The following is a 22982-nucleotide window of genomic DNA, read 5'->3' on the forward strand; positions in this document are numbered from 1 at the left end:
AAAAATAAAATTGCTCGGAGTTATTCTAGACAAAGAAATAACCTTCCTTGACCAGATAAGCTCTATCGTAAAAAACTGTTTCCACAACTTTGGCTCAATCGTTCTTTAACCTCAGTTCTTGAAACTGATGCTATCACAACCCTCATTCACTCACTGGTTGTTTCTCATTTAGATTACTGCAACTCTCTATACAATGAAATTACTCAAAAAGAATTATGTTGTCTACAGCTCATTCAAAATACGGCAATCAAACTTATCTATAAGGTTGGGAAATATGATCTTGTTACTCCTCTTCTGCGAGAATCTCACTGGCTACCCATCACCCACCGCATCACCTATCAAACTTTAATGCTGGTCTTCAAAATCAAACGTTTGTGTCTCCCATCTTTTCTTGATAAACTCATCATCCCCTTTTGCACTCCCTGGACCCTTAGATTGGCTGATCAGAATTTACTAACCATATCTTCCATCAAATAATTATACTACACTAGAAAAACTAACTTTTCCATTGTAACTCCAACTTTATGGAATGCCATGCCACCTCAACTCTGCCTTGAAAATTCACTCAACAAATTCAAGACTAAATTAAAAAAGTTCTTATTCCAAGATGCATACCATAGCGTCCAAATATTTCCTTTCCAATAGCTAGCAAAATAAACATGAACCACTTTTAAGAAACAATCCCCATTGCTGGTGTTTTATCCTCCCCCTTCCCTTTAATTAATTTGTTTTTAATGATATAATTATTAACTTTCCCCTCAAGCTCATGTTCGTATTTGTAATTTATCTATTTAATGTTCACATTTCCCCCCCTCTACAAAAAATTATTTTAACCTTTCATTTTTAGCATTGTAAACCAGCCAGGTGCACATCAATGATCGATATATTAAAATTAAACTTGAAAATTGAAACTTGAATGCAACACGTTCCAATTTAGCAGTTATACAAACAATATTCCACCAGGTTATATATTCTACCCTTGATACATCCTTCCAATGTTTTAAGATGGTTTTAATAGCCAAATTAAGCAACATTCTTAATAATTTAGAGTGATCATCAGATATTGGCTGCTTAAACCCAAAATGGCCCAATACGATGATATTTAATGTTAGTTGTTCTTTAATTTTCAGCAAGTTAGAGATAGTGTCCCAAACTTTTAGCCAATAGCCATATATATTATCATCTTAATACAGTGAATGGGTTAAAGTTCCAACCTCCTTTAAACATGACCAACATTTATTTGATGCATCTCTTTTGATTTTAGATAATTTATAAGGTGTCCATATGGCTTTGTGAAACACAAAAAATACAGATTGTTTAATTGCAGCTGATCTTGATTTGTGTATGGGATTGCAAACCTGCTCCCAACATTACTCAGAGACATCCTTCTTAATAAATATAAAATTACCACATAGATTCCATTCCTTTGGGATGAGAAAATGTATTAGCCTGCAATATTTTATACCACTTAGAAGCAGCCCTCTTTTTAGATGATATTACTGCCATAAAAGACAGCAGGCTTGGAGTGGAAGAACAGAGCGGTTTGTCCTTCAAGAAGGCACTAAGGCAGTATTGCAGTTGTATCCATTTATAGAATTGATTAGGAAGTAGCTTGTATTCACATTGCAAAGGATAACCACTTTTCATCTTTTCATAACTGACAGATTGACCATATACCAGCCCGTTGCCACACTGACCATTGCACCATCACTCCTTGTATCTTTTATTATTACATGAAGGTACATGTAGCGTTGTCTCCCATGGCGTAGTAAAGCATTTCTCAATCATCTTCACAGCTTGCGACATACTATCAAGAAGAACATCTCTATTAGTTAACTTATTGTTTGATGAAAATGAGAAAAGATGTAAAGGAAAACTGTCCAATAGTGTTAGAAACATAGAAACATAGAAAGATGACGGCAGAAAAGGGCCACAGCCCATCAAGTCTGCCCACTCCACTGACCCACCCCATTGAGTCTTGGTGCTAGTGACCTAGTCCCTTAACTTGACCCTCGTAGGGACCCCACGTGGATGTCCCATTTATTCTTAAAATCGAGCACACTGGTGGCCTTGATCACCTGCACCGGAAGTTTGTTCCAGTGATCTACCACCCTTTCCGTGAAGAAATACTTCCTGGTGTCACCAATAAATTTCCCCCCTCTGAGTTTGAGCGGGTGCCCCCTTGTGACCGAGGGTCCCTTGGGAAAGAATATATCGTTTTCCACCTCGACACGACCAGTGACGTACTTAAATGTCTCAATCATGTCACCCCTTTCTCTGCGCTCCTCCAGGGTATAGAGCTGCAGTTTGCCCAGTCTTTCTTCGTATGAGAGACCCTTGAGTCCGGCGACCATCCTAGTGGCCATCCGCTGGACCGATTCAGCTCGAAGCACATCTTTCCGGTAATGTGGCCTCCAGAATTGCACACAGTATTCCAGATGAGGTCTCACCATGGTTCTGTAGAGTGGCATTATGACTTCAGGTTTGCGGCTGACGAAGCTTCTATTGATACATCCCATCATTTGTCTTGCCTTAGATGAGGCCTTCTCTACTTGTTTGGCAGCCTTCATGTCTGCACTGATGATTACCCCCAAGTCCCGTTCCTCTGAAGTCCTAGCTAGCATTTCTCCATTCAAGGAGTATGTTCTGCATGGATTTCCGTTGCCGAGATGCATGACTTTACATTTTTTAGCGTTGAAGCCCAGCTGCCATGTCGAGGACCAGTTTTCCAACGTGATCAGATCCTGCGTCATACTGTCCTTGAGGTTGCTTTCACTTACTATGTTACACAGTTTGGCGTCATCGGCAAACAGTGATACTTTACCCTGAAGCCCCCGGGTCAGGTCCCTTATGAATATGTTAAAAAGGGATGGTCCCAGGACTGAGCCTGCGGCACTCCGCTAGTCACCTCCGAAGTCTCAGAGAGGGTGCCGTTGACCACCACCCTCTAAAGTCTTCCACTCAGCCAATCATTGACCCATGCAGTTAGTTTCTCATCCAACCCCATCGATTTCATCTTGTTTAATAGTCTACGGTGTGGGACACTGTTGAAAGCTTTACTGAAATCCAAGTATACTATGTCCAGAGCCTCTCCTGAGTCTAGCTTTCCTGTCACCCAATCAAAGAAGCTTATAAGATTAGATTGGCATGACCTGCCTCTGATGAATCCATGTTGACAGGGATCCCTTAGATTCCCTTCATCCAATATCGAGTCTAATTTACCTTTAAGTAGAGTTTCCATGAGTTTACACACTATTGATGTGAGACTCACTGGTCTGTAGTTCGCTGCCTCTGCTCTGCAACCCTTTTTGTGCAGAGGAACGACGTTTGCTGTTTTCCAGTCCAGGGGTACTCTCCCTGTACTTAGGGAGAGATTGAAGAGCAAGGCTAACGGTTTCGCCAGAACATCGCCTAGTTCCCTGAGAACTCTTGTATGCAACTCGTCCGGTCCCATGGCTTTGTTCACCTTGAGCCCTGACAGTTCTCTGTAAACATCAGCTGGTGTGAACTCAAAATTCTGAAATGGGTCTTCCTTGCTTTGCTTTGCTTCCAGCTGTAGCCCGTGCCCTGGTGCCTCGCAGGTAAAGACTGAGCAGAAGTAATCATTCAGTAGTTTGGCTTTTTCAGAATCTGTTTCCACATAATTCCCATCTGGCGTTCTAAGGCGTACTATCCCGTTTGCGTTCTTTTTCCTGTCACTAATGTACCTGAAGAATGATTTGTCCCCTTTCTTGATGTTCTTTGCTAGAGTTTCTTCCATTCGAAGTTTGGCCTCCCTAACTGCCGTTTTGACCGCTGCAGACTTTGTCCTGTATTCAATGTTTGCTTCTTTTTCCCTGGTGCATTTGTACGAGAGAAATGCTCTTTTCTTCTCCTTGACGAGGCGCGAGACCTTATCAGAGAACCACTGGGGTTTCTTTCTTCTTTGTTGTTTAGTTACTGATTTTATGTAGCGGATAGTTGCCTCATGAAGGGTCAATTTCAAGGTTGACCACATAACCTCCACATTATCCGTTCCTTCTTGAACCTGAAGCGTCTGATGGACGAAGTCTGCCATGTGTGCGAAGTCAGCACCCCGGAAGTTGAGTACCCTTGTTTTTGTTTGTGATCTAGGAAAGCCTTTCCTAAGGTTAAACCATACCATGTTATGGTCACTGGTGGCTAGCGGTTCTCCCACCGAGATCTCTGAGACACTTTCCCCGTTCGTAAGTACCAGGTCCAGGATGGCCTGGGCTCTAGTGGGCTCTAGTACCAATTGTTTGAGCCATACTCCCTTCATGGACGTCAATATCCTCCTGCTATCACAAGTTGTCGCTGAGAGTGTGTTCCAGTCTACATCAGGCATGTTGAAGTCCCCCAACAGAACAACGTCCCCCCGTAAGGTGATATTTTCAATGTCATCAATTAAATCAGCGTCCTTGAGCTCCGATTGTCTTGGAGGTCTGTACACCACACCAAGGTACAGGCATTTTTCTCCGCCTCTGGCCAGGTTTACCCAGATGGATTCCTCAGTATACTTGACATCCGTGATCCTGGTTGTTTTGATGTTTTCTTTGATGTAAAGTGCTACCCCTCCTCCTAACTTACCCTCTCTGTCTTGCCGAATCAGGTTGTATCCTGGTATAGTTATATCCCACCCGTGAGAGTCTGTGAACCATGTTTTGGAAATCACTACTATGTCTAGGTCTGCATTAACTATTTCTGTTTCCAGGTCTAGAAATTTGTTCCCTAGGCTGCGTGCGTTAACATACATAGCTCTCCACTCTTTTTGTTTATTAAGCTCATGTAGAGAGCAACCCATTTGAGTTAAAGTGTCCCCTAGCGATTCTTTTGCAGTGAGGGTACTTACCTTAGACTTAGAAGCGGAGTTTTGGTTCGCCACATCAGGATTAATTGCACATGTAACCATTCAGGGTAATCTTCCACTTTTCCACTATCAACAAACCATCCAATAGATTGTTTAAGGATGTGTGCAGTGTGATATTCCAGGAAGCTAGGAAAGTCAAGTCTCCCAGATGTCTTATTAGCTTTTAGTTTTTGATGGCGATACGCGATGGCTTGTTATTCCACAGGAAAGACGTTAGTATTCTCTCCAACTTATGATACAATTTAAAGTTACAATAGAAAGGGAACATCTGGAGAGTATAATTATTTTGGGCATTATCATCATTTTAGTGGAGTCCAACCTTCCCCACCATGAGAGTCGAAGCGGAGACCACCTTTCAGTTAAATCTTGCATTGCCTAAATCAAGGCCTCTTCATTCAATTGAACAGTTTCTTCAATGCTTGAACCAAATAATATGCCGAGGTATTTTAATTTATTTCATTTTTGCATTTATAGCCCACCTATACCTATGCAGGTTACAATAAAACATACATAAAACCAACAACATACAAAACATATCCTAAAATCAATATAATACAATGCATCTTCCTACATACTGTACTCTAAAAAGATTATTCTTTATTATATGTTAGCTTTATACCAACCTACTAATATTATTTGATCTCTGTGCTATATTTTATTTTTAAATTCAGCAGTTAGTTAAATTGCCTGGGAAACAGCCCGAACTCCGAATGACCTTTCCTGCCTAATTATTAGTGCTAAGTAGCATTTTAAAGCCTGATCTGAAACTTTCTTATATACAGTAAATGTTTTTCCATACTATTCTGTGCTTTATTCACACTAACAAATGAGGGTTTCAATGTACTTCAGTGTACTTGTCTGTGATTTCACAAACCATTTTAAAGCTCAACAAGCACACACAGATTGAATTAACGGAGGTTGAAACTAACAATTTTAAACTCAGATAAGCAAAAACAACAGGAAAAAAGTGAACATGGCAAGAGCTGCTATCACGAATCTAATTTTAAAGTCTCAATAAAATATTTTGAAATACAGGATAAACAATTTAGTCTCAGTAACTTTGGCTTATCTATTTCACTGGTGGGTTGTTGTTTTTTTTTCTAACTTTCTTACTAGAAGACATGTGCACTTAATTCTTGCTACACTAACTTGTAATAAAACAGAAAGTCAGATAGCTACTAAATGAAAGCTATTTACTCAATTTAGATCAGTGCTACTAAGAAAAAATAATTAAGAACAATCTGCATCCTATGTCTTACATTATTTGTGAAATTACATACTGTGTGTTTAAATACATTTACTTAAAACTGGTCACCTACTTAGATCAAGCGCTAAATCACTAACTCTCTGACAATGTTTGTTTAGGTGTCAGTAGTTTAGCTGACCAAATCTCAGTGACCCCTTACTGAGCTGTCTGTGTGGGTGGTCCATTTTGTATTGCAGCTGGCTTGATACACAGGTCCCACTATAAACCAAAAGTGACAGTCATTTTTATTTTAATGTGACAAAACTGCATGTTGCTTTACTACCCAAAAACCTGTTTCTCTTGTATGCAACTTTCACTAATTTAAGACAAAACCTCTTTTCAAAACTTAAAGCTAATTTGCATTGTTGCCATTTCCCTGGCATCAGTCACAGCAAAAAAAAAAAAAATAATTAGAGAAACTCATGGAGGGGGAGGAAGAGGAGTTAGAAAGGCTAGTGCCACTTCACAGGTCTCGCCAGTCCAAAAGACATCATGTATGATGGAAAGAAAAGACTGACTGGAGAGAAAAAGGATTAGAGAAAGTAGCTATAAAGAAGAGGAGGGGAGAATGCCCCTATACCAGGGGTGCCCAAAAGGTTGATCACGAACGCCCAATAGATCGCAAGGGCAATGCATTGCCTTTGCATTCTCCCTGCTTCCCCAATGTGCAAAAACCAGCCCCATGCAGACACTACACAAGCCTCACACCGCCTCCCCCCCCCCAACATTAATTTTGACATCAGAGAGGAAGTTATGGGCCAAGCAATCGCTATCTGGCTGGCCTGGAAATTCCTCTCCGATGTCAGAATTGATGTGGGGGGTGGGGGGGAGAAGGCTTGTGTAGTGGCTGCACGGGCCTGGCTTTTGTGCGTCGGGGAAGCAGAGAGAAATCGTCGTCATTGGTGGCTTGGGGGGGTGGGCAGGGAGAGAAAGAAAGATGGTGGCTGGGGGAGGGGCAGGGAGAGAGTAGAAAAAGGGGTGGGGTAGAAAGAGTAACATCAAGCCCCAAAGGTGCAGCCACTCCTTCAGGCTGAGCAAATGCAGGGCTCTCACCTCTGGTCTGTGCTGCTGGGTTCCCGGTAAAATCACTCTCCATTTTCTGTTGTACCAGAAAGGGAGGTGCAATCAAGTGAGGTGGTAATCTGCACCATCCCTTTTCTTTTAATATGCAGCATAGTTCAACTAAATTGCAGGAAACAGAAGCAAGAAAATCTTATCTCAACAGAGGAGAGACACGGAGCTCACCAGGTGTGTGCTGCCATCTTGACCACTCCCACAAGGTGGCTTGGGGGGGGGCAGGGAGAGAGAAAGAAAGACGGTGGCTTGGGGGGGGGGGGCAGGGAGAAAGACAGAAAGAAAGAAGGGGGGGAGAGAGAGAGAGAGAAAGATAGACATGAGTTTCTCTAGTTATTTTTTTTTGCTGTGACTGATGCCAAAGAAATGGCAACAATTCAAATTAGCTTTAAGTTTTGAAAAGTGGTTTTGTCTTAGATTAATGGCAGACAGAAAGAAAGGGGGGTAGGGAGAGAAAGAAAGACAGACAGAAAGAAAGGGGAAGGGCAGGGAGAGAGGAAGAAAAAGTTGGGGGAGGGAATGGTGTGTATTGGGTGGCAGGGGGCAGGTAGGGAGAGAGGAAGAAAAAGTTGGATTCATGGAAGGACAGAGAGAGATGTTGGTTGGGGAATGGAATGAGGTCTGGAGGAGAGGAAGCATGCAGGAGGCAGAAAGAAGGAAAGAAATATTGGATGCACAGTCAGAAGGAAGTGCAACCAGAGACTCATGAAATCACCAGACAACAAAGGTAGGAAAAATTATTTTATTTTCAATTTAGTGATCAAAATATGTCCGTTTTGAGAATTTATATCTGCTGTCTATATTTTGCACTATGGCCCCCTTTTACTAAACTGAGCCTATGAGTGTTGGGAGCAGCAAGGGTATTCAGCGCAGCTCCCTGCACTAAAAAACGGTATTGTGGTTTAGTAAAAGGGAAGGGGGTTTAATTGTCTATATTTGTATAGTTGTTACTGAGGTGACATTGCATAAAGTCATCTGCCTTGACCTCTTTGAAACCCCCTGGAATATAAATGATAATTAACATTTTCTCTGCATACAGTGTGCTTTCTGTTTTTTTTTTAAATTTTATTGTTGGTAGATCATTTTTACTTGATCATTTTAAAAGTAGCTCGCAAGCCAAAAAAGTGTGGACACCCCTGCCCTATACCATCCACATCTTCTCATTTTTTTAGAGTAAAGGAGAACAAGAACTTGGGAAGAAAAGCCAGGTAGGAATTGTGGGGGTTTTGTAAAAAAAAAAAAAAAAAAGGAGCTTGGGTATGGTGTAAGTAGGGACAGATATTGAGTGAATAGGATTTCAGGGACTGAATAGGGATATGTATAAGGGTGTGCTAGAATAGTGTTTCTCAACTTCTTCAAGCCAAGTACTCCCTAAGCCAGGCCTGCACAACTCAAAAATGATCCGAGGCCGAAACGAAGTCGGAAAATGTAGCAAGGGTGCAGGTAGTGGCCACGGCTCGAGGCACCCGGAAGTGCACGGACGTTGCCATGATGACATCAGTATCTCTCAACTACTTCAAGCTAAGTACCCTCATCCTCAGACCTCCCAAGCTCCGCCCTAAACCCACCCAAACTCTGCCCCAGATCCTGCTCCCTTTACTAATTATAATGCAATTTTTTCCTTTCATTTTTTATATACACACAATACACACAGCAGAAATAAATTCTCAAAACGGACACATTTTGATCACTAAATTGAAAATAAAATAATTTTTCATATCTTTGTTGTCTTGTGAATTAATTAGTTTCTGGTTGGACTTCCTTCTGACTGTGCATCCAACATTTCTTTCACAATCCATCCCTATCTCCTTTGTGTCCAGGTCTCTATCTCTTTTTTCTCTGCTTACCCTCCCCAGATCCAGTATCAGTTCCCCTATGCACCTACCACCACCTTTGTTCCAGGTCTCCCTCTCTCTCCCTCCCTCCTCTGTTGTGATCTTCCATTTCTCTGTCCTTCCTCAGGGTCTCTCCCCCTTTGTCTCTTCTGTCTGCACCTCCCATAGTCCAGCATCTGCCTCCTGTCTTTTCCCTTTGGTTCAGGCCGTTCTCTCCCTCTGTCTTTCTTCTGCTTACAACCACCCCCACCCCCTCCCCAGCATTTGTTCTCATTTCTTCCAGGTCTTTCTCTGCTTCTCTCTCTCTCTCTTTCCTTCCTTCATCCCTGGTACAGAATCTTTCCACGTCTCTGCATTTTCTTTCTCTCACTTCCCTCTATACACCCCCAAGTCCAACATCTGCATGCCCTTTGTATCAGGTTTCTCCCTCTATCTTCCTTTTGGTAACATTTTGAGTCCTCCCACCTTTGATCCAGGTCTTTCTGTCTCTCTCACTCTCTTTGTCTTCCCCCTCCCCAGGGCCTGGCATCTCTCTCTCCTCGGTTCAAGTTTCAAGTTTAAGTTTCAAGTTTCAAGTTTATTAGGTGACTTGATTAATCGCTTAATCAGGATTTCTAAGCGATGTACACTTTAAAATTCACATTTGTTTAGGGGACAATACAATACGTACAAATACTTAAATAGGGCTAATTTATATTAAATTAACATTACTAAACAATGGGTAAGGAGGGAAGAAATACAATTCTTAAAGTAAAGAAAAGACATTAAGGGAAAATACAAAGGGGTAATAATTAACAAAAGTATAGCAAAGTTAAATAAGACAATAAAATAGTAAAATTAGGTTGCGAAGGCATCTTTGAAAAGGAAGGTTTTTAACTCATTTTTAAATTTCCCAAACTCCTTCTCCTCCCGTAAAAAAATAGGGAGGGCGTTCCAAGTCTGCGGTGCAGTACAAGAAAAGATAAATTGTCGTCTCGTATTAATAATTTTTAGTGAGGGAATAGATAATAAATTTTGTTCACTAGATCGTAAAATTCTCTTTGCAGTATATGGAATTAGAAACCTAAATAAAAATGCAGGGGTCTTGTTATATACCCCTTCTAGTCCAGCATCTGCCCTGTCTTCCCCCTCCCTTTTGGTTCAAATCTGCTTTCCCTCCCCTCCTCAAGGTCCTTTTCTGTCCCCACCCCCGGTGTCCAGATCCAGCGTCTCTGGCAATCCCCATTCCGCCGGGGCCCTTGCGATGGGCGGGACCCTACCTCTACTGCTTCCCATACCCAGCGAGGTCGTCTACTGCGCTTTGACCACCACCGCGCCCGATATGGCTCATTCCCTTCTGCTCTTCCCCCCTAGTCTCACCTTTAAAAGCGCCACCGCCGCTTATCGAGGACCACCAAGCTAATTACGGCAGCCTGCAGAGTGAACCTAGCAGGCTGCCATCGGTCTCCGCACACGTTCCCTCTGCCGCAGTCCTGTCCCTCCTCCGACGTCAGGGGCAGGACTTCGGCAGAGGGAACATATGCAGAGATTGATGGCAGCCTGCTAGGTTCGCTCTGCAGGCTGCCATAATTAGCTTGTTGGTCCTCGATAAGCGGCGGCGGCGCTTTTAAAGGTGAGACTAGGGGGGGAAGAGCAGGAGCGTGGAGAGCCATATCAAGCCAGGCTGCAGTGAGAGCTGTTTTGGGCCGCATGCAGCCCGCGGGCCGTATGTTGTGCAGGGTTGCCCTAAGCCTAACAAATACAGAGTACCCACGCCCAAGCTCTGCCTCAGACCTGTCCAAGCTCCAACCCTAACTCCACCTCATAATAATAGTACTAATTGTAATGCAATCATCCATTTTTCATATACACACAATATAATCTTATAAATACATAACGTTATCCACAAAATTAAAAAGCACAAAAAGTACACTGTACGCAGAGAAAATGTTACACTATCATTTATATTTGGGTTTTCTTTCAAAGAGGTCACTTAACTTTTAGTTGTGAATGAACTTTACAGTTTCAAATTTGTAGATTTACTGCTTGTTTTAATAAAGCCATCATCAGGAACATCAGGTTCCAGTCTTTTTTTGTTCTGGACTTTTACACTTCTGTGAACCCAAGGGGTCAACTCTTTGATCGCTGCCTTTCGGAAGTTTTGCCACTACTGTGGGTAGAGAAGAGTCTCCACGAAGCTCCACTGGGTTGTGTCTGACTGCATGGTCACACTGACACACATGCACAGGCAGAGGCAAATTGATCTGCATATGCATGCATGTACATGCATATATGGCCATGCAGGCACTCGTGAGGGCCTCTTCTCTATCCACAGTCCTGGCGGGGTTGCTGAATATGAGAGCACAAGAATTGACTGAGGGGGGCCACTTGTTGGAGACTACTGCCCTAAAATCTAATTTCACAGGTAACCCTTGATTATTGGGTTACCTGGGAATAGGACCATGTTTAGAGTAGAAAAAGCAGGGTAATCACCTAAGATGCTGTGTAACAAGGAACATCACCAAAAGTGCAAGGCTTTGTTGCAAGGAGTTGAACAGCATCACAGGCTTTGTCCTATCTCAAGAAGACATTGAATGCTTGAGTGTTTGGAATGCTATTGGTAGATGACTGCATCAAAGTATACAGTGGGGAGCAAAAGTTTGTGAACACTCAGTCAGAAGTTATAGATCTAGCAAGTGTTCTAAGGAACTTAGGGCTCCTTTTACTAAGGTGCGCTAGTGTTTATAGCGCACGCTGAAGATTAGCGTGCGCAAACCCTGCGCTAAATGAAAAATACTAACGCAAGCTCTAGGGAGGCGTTAGCGTCTAGCACGCGGCATTGAAGTGCACGCTAAAACCGCTAGCACACCTTAGTAAAAGGAGCCCTTAGTGTGCTAAGGAAACACAATTAAATTCATTCACCTATGCTCTGATGGGTTTAGTCTGAATTTCTTCATAAAACACTGAACTATCACAATGTTTATGCAGAAATATGCTTTCAAGTAAACAAACATTTAGGCCCTGATTCTGCAAAGTGCGTCCCGATTGTAGGCAGCTGTAGGCATCCTACAGGTGTCTAATCAGCTAATCCGGAGGCACATTTTCTAAAAAAAAAAATGCTCCCCAGGCAGGCTGCCTATATTGAAGGTGCCTCCGGGAGCCTAGGGAGGCCCACAAGCCCGTCTAAACTCGCCTAAGGCTAGGCAGTAGCCTTAGGCGGCCCTGCGTGTCTTCCTAGCAGAGCGGGAGACGCTTACAATGTAGGCTAGCAAAATGCTGGCCTACATGGTAAGTAGACGCAGCCGCTATACTTTATCGTTGCAAGGGATCTCCCTGCCGCAATTAGTATAGCGGCCGCAGCTACAGCCGCCAGTCTCCCCAACCCCCCCTCCCACATTCGCGGCAGGAGGGTACCCAACCCCTCCTGCTGGACCCCCAAAACAAAATGCCCTAACCATCCTCCCCGGATCCCCCCAAGGCCTCCCCGAAGATCGCTGGCAGGAGGGTGCCCAACCCCTCCTGCCAGACCCCTCAACGCCCCCCCAAAGATTGCCGGCAGGAGGGTGCCCAACCCCTCCTGATGGACCCCTTTCCAACGAACCCCCCACCCCGGAACCCTCCTGAAGCTTACCGCCAAGTTGGCCGGACGGGTCTTCACACCGCCCGGCCAGCAGGCCCGCCTCTGTCCAAATGAGGCAGTCCCACCCCTCCCCTGGATACTAGGGCCTGATTGGCCCAAGTGCCTAAGGCCCCTCCTGCTTTAGGACCGCTAGAGGACACTTCTCACCTACGCGGGGCATAGGTCGCCACATCCACAAAATTATTTGGAGACTTTAAAAGTCAAAACACGTACCGTGTTGGGTCCACTTCACTGTCTTTAAGCTGTGGATGAACTTTGCAGTTTCAAATTTGTGGATTTACTGCTTGTTTTAATAAAGCCATCAGCAGCAGCATCAGGTTCCACAGTCTTTTTTGTTCTGTTCTTTTTAAAAATATCTTTATTCATTTTAAACCTAACAATAAGTGCAACATATTATGTTTATATTTTTTTAGTTCATTTCATCCTCATTTCTCCTCCTGATGAAGTAAAATATGTGAAACACGATCAGTGTAGAGCGGAAATGAGTATTTTGTGTTCACATGTTTGAGAGGTTTTCACAAATACTTTGTTTTTTGGAGCACTTTTGAATTGAGAGACACTTGGGGAACTTTTGAAATGAGCATTAATGCTGTTTTTATGGTGTTTTAAACTGAGCACTCAATATATAGTATAATATAGGTTTTATGTTTGTGTTGTTTATTGAATTTGATTATTTATTATTCAACATATTATTCAAACATTTTTTTTTTTGGTCTGTTCTTAAAACCTCCCAAAGGAGCACTTCTCCAGCTCAGTCCCGAAAATCTAAGCAAAGCAGAATTACAGGTTTACTAGTTCCTGGTGAATATACATCTCCCATTTTAATATTGGCTTGATAGGTTTGAAAATTAGAGAAAAGGTTTGTGGTACTTTGCTTTAAGGTGGAATGATAGATAGTGGCTGTGTTCCTGATACTGTATTACATTAGTCCTATTACTAAGATTCAATTTGGCATTTCTAAGTTTACCTCATTGATTCTACTTACGTTTATATTTGGTCATTATACTATTGTTATACTGTTAACAAAATTGTAAGTTTTATGTCGAGCTGCAAAGACAGTTAATAAATCCCAATAAATTACAGAAGCAAGGCAAGGTCAGACTTTGTAAGGGCCTTTTTCAATCTTTACCCACAGAATATAGAATTGGATTTCATCAACATTCAAGAACTATTGGTCTGAATAAGTTTCCTCAGAAGCTACACATATATCAGGGAAACCACAAACCACATAGCAGAATGAAAAGGTCATACTTTCTGGTCAATTTTATTTTCAAATGGCAAAGAGATAAATTAATACAGAAAGATGTCCAAGCAAATTAATCTCTTTCAAATAATCAAGCTTTTGTAAGCCAATTTAATACAATGCCAATACATTTCTTGAGGTTTTTCTAACTTAATCATCATCTCATATGCATATTTGTACATAGCAAGGTCAAAATACATTGCAACACTGGTAGTACACTTTTCACTTACCGAAACATTCTTCAAATTCTTTTCATATGAGAAATGACAAATATCTGAGCTTTCCTTATCTTCAGAAAAATCAAAATTGTATTTACTGGTCAGTTCTGCATCCAAAATAAGAGCTTTTTGCAGTTCACCAATGTACTTCTCCCTTTCCATTTCCATGTCAGAAGCTTCTTTGGAAATCTCATCTTCAGAAACTTTGTAAAGGGGGAAAAAAGTATCTTCTTAAAAAAAAAAATAAATGTAATGCACATGCAGCAAGCAAACTCTATGGGCCTGATATTCAAATGGGTTTAATTGGGCAGGAGAGGTTCCTGCCAGGTTAAAGTCCACTGAACTGGCCATCTACCAATATTCAGTAGCTCTGCATGTTGTAAGCTTCGTCTTCATTTCATTTTTATTGTATTTTTTTTAAGAACAGCCTGGTAGCTAGGGATTCCCACTTGTAAGAATATTTCCATCATGATTGTCTTTGGAGAAAAAGAAGATACTCACCTGTAGCAGATGTTCTCTGAGCACAGCAAGATGAATATTCTTATACTAGTATTTTAGCCCGTTACATTAACGGGTGCTAGAATATATGTCTGTGTGTCTTTATTTCTGTCTCTCTCTCCCTCCCGCTGTCCGTCTCTCTCCCTGGCCCCCTTTGTCTGTCTGTCTTTCTGTGTCTCTCCCTGCCCCTGTGTCTTTCGTCTTTTCTTTCTATCTGTCTCTCTTCCTGCCTCCTATGCAGCAGCATTTCTCTCCCACCACTTCCCTGTGCAGCAGCATTCCCTCCCCCTCCATTTCCCTCCCCCACCACTTCCCTGTACAGCAGCAACGTTTCCCCTACTCCCCTTTCCTTCCCACGGTCTGGCCGGCTCCCTTAGTCCCTTACCACCGCCCCCCCCCTTCCCACGGTCCCGACTAACCTTCCGATTCCAGCAGCGTCTGCAGCACTCTACACACTGCTGCAGACGCTGATATCAGGGCAGTAGAAGGCCCCAAAGCAGCGTGTGTAGAGTGCTGCACGAGAAAACCGCCCACTTGCCAATACTGCTATGCTCTGTTGCTGATATCGCAGTCTCTCTCTTTCTCTCGAGATAAGTGCCAGAGCGCAGGTGTCGGTTCGTCGCGAATATCAGCTGGATGGGTTGACTGCGTCTTCTCCGGGCAGAGGTGGTGGCAACTTACTTGGCTTTATCCTTCAGACGGCAAGAGCCACCGCGCCGCCACGCGCACTCCTACCTGCGGGTCCCTACAGCTCACGGAAAACAGGAGCATGCAGGTGGGAGTGCGCATGTGCGCTTAAGGCTTTATTATATTAGATAACTTCCAACCTCTCCTTTGAGTTGAACTCTATAAGCTATAAAAACTTAGGGTTACCAGATGTCCGGATTTCCCTGGACAAGTCCTCCTTTTGAGGACATGTCTGGGGATCCGAATGGCTTTTCAAAACCCAGGACTTTGTCCAGGTTTTGAAAAGCTTTCCTTCGGGTAGGAGGGCATCTGCGTATGTCCTGCCCGACGCGAGAAGACAGTGGGAGGGGGGGGAGGGGGAAGCAGGATTGGAGGCGGAGCTGGGGTGGGCTTGGGGGCATGATGGTGCAGAACCGGGGCATGACGGGAGGGGGATGGGTGGGACTTGGGCGGGTCTAGGGGTCCGGATTTTCCAGACAGAAAATCTGGTAACCCTATATAAACTAGATCGAGCTGGTCTTATGCGAGAATGACAGGAAAGAAAATGCACACATATGAAGTGTTGTATTAAAATAGCCAATGTTGTTTATGACTTTGTCTATGTAATATACACCTTCAATCCACAACGGCATATAATAAACTTCAAAGTGCCTAATTTCTAAGTGATCTTTTTTTCAGATAATACCTTTCTAAGTACCTCTATGGTCTTCAGTTCCAGCCAACCACCAGCCAAATTATTTGAAGGCTTGTTTCTCTTTCTGGCTTTTATTTATCATCAGACCTTAGTTTTTTTAAAGTGCATGTGCTCTATATTCTATGTTTTGTGAAAATTGATAAACTTTTCTTATACAACTTTAAAACTTTTGTACTTAGCTTCTAAAGATATGCTGGATAATGCCGTCCGACTTGGAAATTTTTTTTGATCCTATTCGGCCTATTAAATCGATTTTTCAATTAGATTTTCCTACCCATTTGGGTGTGGGTTTTTTGGGTTTTGGGTTTTTTTTTTTCAAAATGTCCTGAGTTATATTGTAGCCTTTCCACCCATCCCACCCCAGCTTTCCCTCTCCAACCCCACACCGGTGCTGTGGTGTAATCAAAATAAACAAAAAAATATTTTCCTCTTTCTGTTAGGTCCTAGCACACACTTGCTAACATTAGCTCTAACAGGATACACATTTCAAATCTGACATATTGTAATCACAAAATAGAAAATAAATTATTTTTTCTACCTTCCACTACCATAGCTAACATTTGTTTCTTTCCCACTGTCTACCATATCTCTCTCTCTCTCTCCCTGCCTTGTGCCCTGGGTCAAACCTCTCTATTTCCCTCTATGCAGCATCTTTCCCTTCCTCTCCTCCATTATGATGTGCAATATTTCTTTCTCCACATGCACCTTCTCTCCCTGCCCTCCATCCTACATCAAACATTTCCCCCTCTCTCTTTTCCATGAATGGCTCCCTTCCCTCTACCATATGCAGGATTTCCTCCTCTCACCCCTTTCTACCTCTTCTCTCCCTTACTCTCCCCCACCCCAACAATTCTTCCTCCCTCCTCTCTCCCCTCATGTGCAGCAGCATTCCTCCCCTCCCACCCCCCTGTGCAGTAGTTTTCCATTCCTCCCTCTCATTCCCTTGTGCAGCAGCACCCCACCGACTCTCCCACTGACATACCTCCGGGATCTCCTAAAACAGAAGCAGCAGCAGCAGCAGTGGACAGTCAGTAGCGGCATTGCTTTGAACAGGCTAATCGCAGCTTGACCCACTAGGGCTTCCCTTTGCCGCACCATCAGTGATGTCATCATTGACACGTAGCGGGAATGCCCCAGCATGGCAGGCCACAAGCAACCCATTCATAACGTCCAGTGTCACCACCGCAGATGCTTTAGTCGGTCTTGGAGGTATGTAAGATCTCACTGGAGGGGGGGAAGGGATCAGTTGCTGAATTGGCAAGTCTGATTTTCTCGAACAATGAATAGATTCAATGAATCGTGCAGCACTAATGTTGGGTAGCACTGTCAAACAGGCCCTGTTAGATATCACCAACAAGCAAGAATATTCATCTTACTATCCTCAGAACATCTGCTACAGGTGAGTAATGTAAGATTAGGGTTTTACCTTTGATAATCTTCTGTTAGTCCAAGTGTTCAATCCCTCCCTGCAATCCGGGAGTTGCAGAAATCCAAACACTTTTCTGAGCATGTGCTCCTCCTACCTTAGAGAGAGAGAGAATTAGAGGCCCCTAGTGTTCATTCCCAAATCCAAGCAACTATGTTGGAACCAATCCAGGACAAAAGAAGGGGTGACAGGGGAACCTCTCCTACAACATAAACAATTTCTGTTATGGTCTGAAAACTACAAAAACAAGTAACAAAATGCAATACAGAAAAACATTGAGGAACAATGTAGAACTAACCAGCTGTGTGCAATGAGCACCCATATGAAAATAGCCATCGGTAATATGCATATTCATAGAAGAGTGAACTCCCCACAGGATCCATCAACTGGCTTGAAGATCCTTATGCCTATAAGGAGAATAACCGAGGCAGAAAGAGTCAGGCAATTTCGAACAACTGAGCAGAAACAGAGAGGGCATGCCATATGGAATCTTACAGGGACTAACAGAAAGATTATCGAAAGGTAAAAACCTAATAATCCATTCTGTTACATCCCTTCCAGATTCCATACTCTAGGTGATGTACCAAAGCAATGGCAGCATCTAGGGAGGGACAGAAGAGCCTTCCCTCAACACTGAGGTCCCAAAAGTGTCATCAGAGCGAGCTACCACATCCACTCGGTAAAACCGGGTAAAGGTATGAAGAGAGGACCAAGTAGCTGCCCTGCAAATTTCATCTGGATGAATCGTTCGAGACTCCACCCATGACGTAGCAACACTTCTAGTCCAGTGGGTGTTAAGAAAACTGGTGGCTGCTTGCTGTGGGCAATGTAAGTCGCGGAAATGACCATATGAATCCAATGGGCGATCGAAGTCTTAGAAACCAGACTACCTCACCGAGATGAAGTAGTCAGGACAAAGAAATGATCAGATAGCTGAAACTCATTAGTTTTCTCCAAGTTGTGGAGCAAGATTCTCCTGATGTCCAACTTGCCTAAGATCTTATCTTTTTACTCCAATCCCATGGAGTGAAATGCAGGCAAACTAACCCCTTGGTTGACATGGAAATCGGAAACCACCTTTGGCAGAAAGAAGGTAGTGTAAGGAGAACCACTCCCACTTACGTTATCTGTAGGAAAGGTTCCCTAAATGAAAGAGCCTGAAGCTCCTAAATATGCTGTGCCAAGACATGGTGACCAGAAAGACAGTCTTGATCATCAGATCTAGAAGAGAAGCATCTTCCAGGGGCTCAAATGGGACTTCCCCAGGCCCTTCAAAAGGTTGACGCAAGGGAGGGCGCAAGCAAAGTGCCCCTCTCAGAAACCTGGATACATTGGGATGAGCAGTATGCAAACTGGAACCCCTATGCACTCGGAAGAATGAAAGGCCTGCTAAATGAGCCTTAAGAGAGATCACAGACCCTTATCCAAGCTTGCCTGAAGAAAAATCAGAACCACTGAAATGGGAGCCTGTTCAGGCTCTACCTGGTCCTTGGCACACCACTGTTGGAAAACGTTCCAGGCTTTGGCATAAGAAGCCATAGTAGAGGGTTTCTTGGATTTTGAAAGTGTTGAAACAACCACATCAGAATAACCAAGCTTCATCAAGGCTGAGTGCCCAAGAGCCATGCCTTAAAACCAAAGCACTGTGGGTTCTCCATGGGTACCAAACCCTGACTGAGAAAGTCGCGATGAAGAGGGAGCTTGAGCTTTTGGTCCCACCGAAGACATATGAGATCTGCATACCAAGGATGAGAAGGCTAATCCAGAGCCATTAGGATCACTAGGCTGGGAGCGGCGCTAACCTGTGGATGACCCGATAAACCAGAGACCATGGCGGAAACAAATAAAGGAGTTTGTGAGCTGGCCAGGGCTGTACCAAGGCATCTAGACCTATACTTCCGTGCTCTGTTCTTTGACTGACCTTCGAGTTCCAGGCTGAAGCCATCAAGTCCATCTGTGGTTGGCCCCAGTGCTGCACAATAAGATGGAACGTTTTTCATGAGAGGACCCATTCTCTTGGGTCCAGGACTTGTCGACTGAGGAAGTCTGCCTGTATGTTGTCGACTCCGGTCACATGCACTGCAGAGAAAGGCAGATGATATACTCTGCTCATTGAAACAGCATGCAAGCTTCCTGATCCAAGGGAGCACTTCCTGTGCCTCCTTAACGATTTTATATATGTCACCGCTGTGGCATTGTCCAAGAACACTCGCACCACTCTCCCTTCCAGAGTGGACTGGAGAGCAAGTAATGCCAGCTGAATAGCCCGAAGCTCCAGACGATTGATCAACCAATGCTTCTGATGTGGAGTCCATTGCCACTGAATGGAGCAGTCCCCGCAGTGAGCACTCCAGCCCAACAGGCTTAGTAAAACAAGGAGCCCTATCTGACTTCTGGCATCATTGGGCTTTTTAGGGGCAGTAGCAGTCCGGGATCTGGATTCCTGAAGACGTCTTGAATTGGAAGTGTTGTAACAGGAACGATAGCTCTGAGAATATCTTTGGGCAGATGAACCTGAGGATCCTCCACAAAACCTTTGGGAGGGACAAAAATTACTACAGTTCCTTCCTGAAGCTCAGTTTAGTCACAGGAAGAGACTTAGGGCGGTGATCAGCAACCTGCCATGAGGTCATCTAGGCCTTTTCCAAAAAGATAATGACCATTGAAAGAAGGTCTGCTTAAGGTGGCCTTGGAGGCAGAGTCCCCAGCCTAATTACGGATCCAAAGAGTCCAGCATGCCGACACTATGGGCTCCTTTTACTAAGGTGCGCTAGCGTTTTTAGCGCATGCAGCAGATTAGCATGCACTAACCCCGCGCTATGCGGCTAGAACTAACGCCAGCTCAATGCTGGCATTAGCATCTAGTGCGCGGGGCATTGTAGCACGCGCTACTCTACATGTTAATGCCCTAATGCAGCTTAGTAAAAGGAGCCCCATGTAAGCCAAAACCATACTGAGAACTCTGATAAGATCATAAAGGGTGTCTGCCACATAGTCCACACCTTCCCTCACTAGGTGGGGACAGGCATCCTCCTCCATAGAGGGTACACAGCGCAATTTCGTGTGACCAGCACAAACCATAAAGGAGGCTGCTACCGCAGCCTTGATACCTGAAGAAGCCACCTCAAAAAGCTCTTTCAAGATATTGTCCACGCTGAAATCCTTTGAGTCTTTAAACACGACACCCCCATCGCTAGGGAGGGCTATGCGCTGGGAACCTACGCCATGGCAAAATCCACCTTCAGCTGCTCAAAGAAACTTCTGAAAATCAGAAGCCAGTAGATAAAGCCTAGCTATAGCTTTAGAGAGCTGGAAAGAGCTTTCTGGGGCATCCCACTGCTCTGTCACCGGACTGATAAGCTGCAGGTAGGAAAGAAAAAAAGGAGGATAGCACATTAGAATGGTCCATGATCAAAAACTGAGACGTAGATGGTTGAGAGTCCAATTTAAGATTTTTGAGGGCATCAGAAATGAAATGGTGGACAGAAACAGATCTAAAAAGTCTGCAGATGGTGGGGTCCTCACCCAAATCCAGACACTCTGAGGTATCTTTTTGACTAGTACCGGCAAGGGTATCAGCAGCATCCAAAATCTTTCATATTAGTAATAGCATAATAATGTTGCATTAAATCTCCATGAGGAACTAGAAGACTGAAGAGTACTGAAGAGTAGAACTGACAGAGCTGAATAGTCAGATATTGCTATACCATTCATATCATGTCTAAGTGTTGTGATATTGACAAAGCCTCCACATTACATTACATTAGGGATTTCTATTCCGCCATTACCTTGCAGTTCAAGGGGGATTAGAAAAGAGTTAAAGAGGGTGTTTTACAAAAAGATTTCTGGTCCTTTTTGAGGGAAAAAAAGAGTAGAGCAGGTTGATTTGAGGTAGAGAATGACACGGTGACAAAATTCATCACCGTTCCCGTCCCCGCGGATAACCGCAGGAAACCATCTTCATGTCATTCTTTAAGGAGAGAGGGAAGAATCAGAGTATGAATGGCCACAACCACTGACCCACAATCTTTGCTTTGAAGAATGCTGGTGTAGAAAGACTGAGGCTGAAATAGACACTAAAAATGACATGGGATTATTTCCCGCGGTTATCCGCGGGAACGGGAATGGTGATGAATTTAGTCACCGTGTCATTCTCTAATTTGAGGGTTCGGGGGGTTAGAGGGATGAAAGAAGGAAGCTTGAGAGGTTAGGACTTTTTCAGGGAATTTTTGAAAAGTATAGTCTTTATTTCTTTTCTGAAAGTTTTGTAATCTAGGGTCATTATCAGAAGGTTGGCGATTTGGTTGTCTATTTTTGCTGCTTGAGTGACTAGGAGGCCATCATATAGTTTTTCTGTTTAACTTCTTTGATTGGCGGGTATGTGAATGGGGTGTGAGTTTTCCTATGTCTGGTTGAGGTGGTTTGCATTTGTGAGTAAGGTTTTTACTATTTACCTGTATCTGAAATAGTTGTGTTTTAAGGTCCATGATTTCTCTTCCTAGCTCTGCAAAAGCATTATCATCACTTGTCAGGATATCTTTCAAGGACAGTAATTAATTATTTCATAATGCTATGGAGTGTGATCCCTGTCTCTTTACTGGCAGACATCTTATGTGGAGATGTGGGAGAGGTGGATTACAAAATTATTGCAGATTAAGCTGTAATCATAGGATTCATGAATAAGTGATCAAGAGGACAACAATTAGGAAGCAATAATTTTTATTCTTTTTCTCCAAATAACATCGGATAATTAATTTAGGGCTCCTTTTTCTAAGGTGCGCTAGCGTTTTTAGCGCAGGCAGGAAATTACTGCGCGCTACGCTTCTAGAACTAACGCCAGTTCAATGCTGGCATTAAGGTCTAGTGCACGTGGCAATGTAGCGCGCGCTATTCCGCGCGTTAAAGCCCTAACGCAGCTTAGTAAAAGGAGCCCTTAATTTCAAATTTGAAGAAATCAAGGCATGAAAGAAATAGCACAATCATACATATTTGGCCTTATATTCAAATGGAAGTGCACATTAGTGCTGCCCGATTTGCATCAATTCACCAATTCAGTGAATCAATTTGAATCAATTCATTCTGCACAACAACAAAAAAAATCAGATTTACCTATTTAAGGAGTCCTGACATATCTCTGGGCCTCCTAAAGCAGCAGCAGTAGCAACAATGGTGGCCGGCCAGCAGAGGCAGCACTCTGAAAAGGCAGCTCATGGCCTGCCCCATCGGGGCCTTCCCTCTGCTGCATCACGGATGACAACACTGATGACCCAGCAGAGGGTAGCCCTAGTGGGACAGGCCGCAAGTAGTCTGTTTAGACTTAGAGCACTGCCTCTGCCAGCCAGCCTCCACTACTGTTGCTTAAGGAGGCCCACAAATATGTCAGGCCACACAGTGGGGGGGAAGGAGGTTGGGAAGTGCTGCACAGGAGGATAGGAAGGCTGCTGCACAGGGAGATGGGAGGGAGGGATGGAAAGCTGCTGTACAGGGGATAGGAGTGTGGGATGGAAAGCTGCTGCACATGGGGGAAGAGAGGAAACAGGAAGAATTATTGGACACGAGATGAAGGGAGAGATGC

The 22982-nt window shown here is 43.7% G+C and overlaps 1 protein-coding gene across 2 annotated transcripts in view; it reads right to left on the minus strand.

The window, feature by feature from the left end:
- The window catches only part of XRCC4 (X-ray repair cross complementing 4), a 232703-nt gene that overhangs the window by 123212 nt on the left and 86509 nt on the right, over positions 1-22982 (minus strand). For both annotated transcript variants that reach the window (XM_033923470.1, XM_033923561.1), the window contains exon 4: positions 14115-14305. In XM_033923470.1, coding sequence (XP_033779361.1) covers positions 14115-14305 — 191 coding nt within the window. The remainder of the gene's footprint in view (positions 1-14114; positions 14306-22982) is intronic.

This window comes from Geotrypetes seraphini, chromosome 1 (assembly GCF_902459505.1).
Source record: "Geotrypetes seraphini chromosome 1, aGeoSer1.1, whole genome shotgun sequence".
NCBI lineage: Eukaryota > Metazoa > Chordata > Amphibia > Gymnophiona > Dermophiidae > Geotrypetes > Geotrypetes seraphini.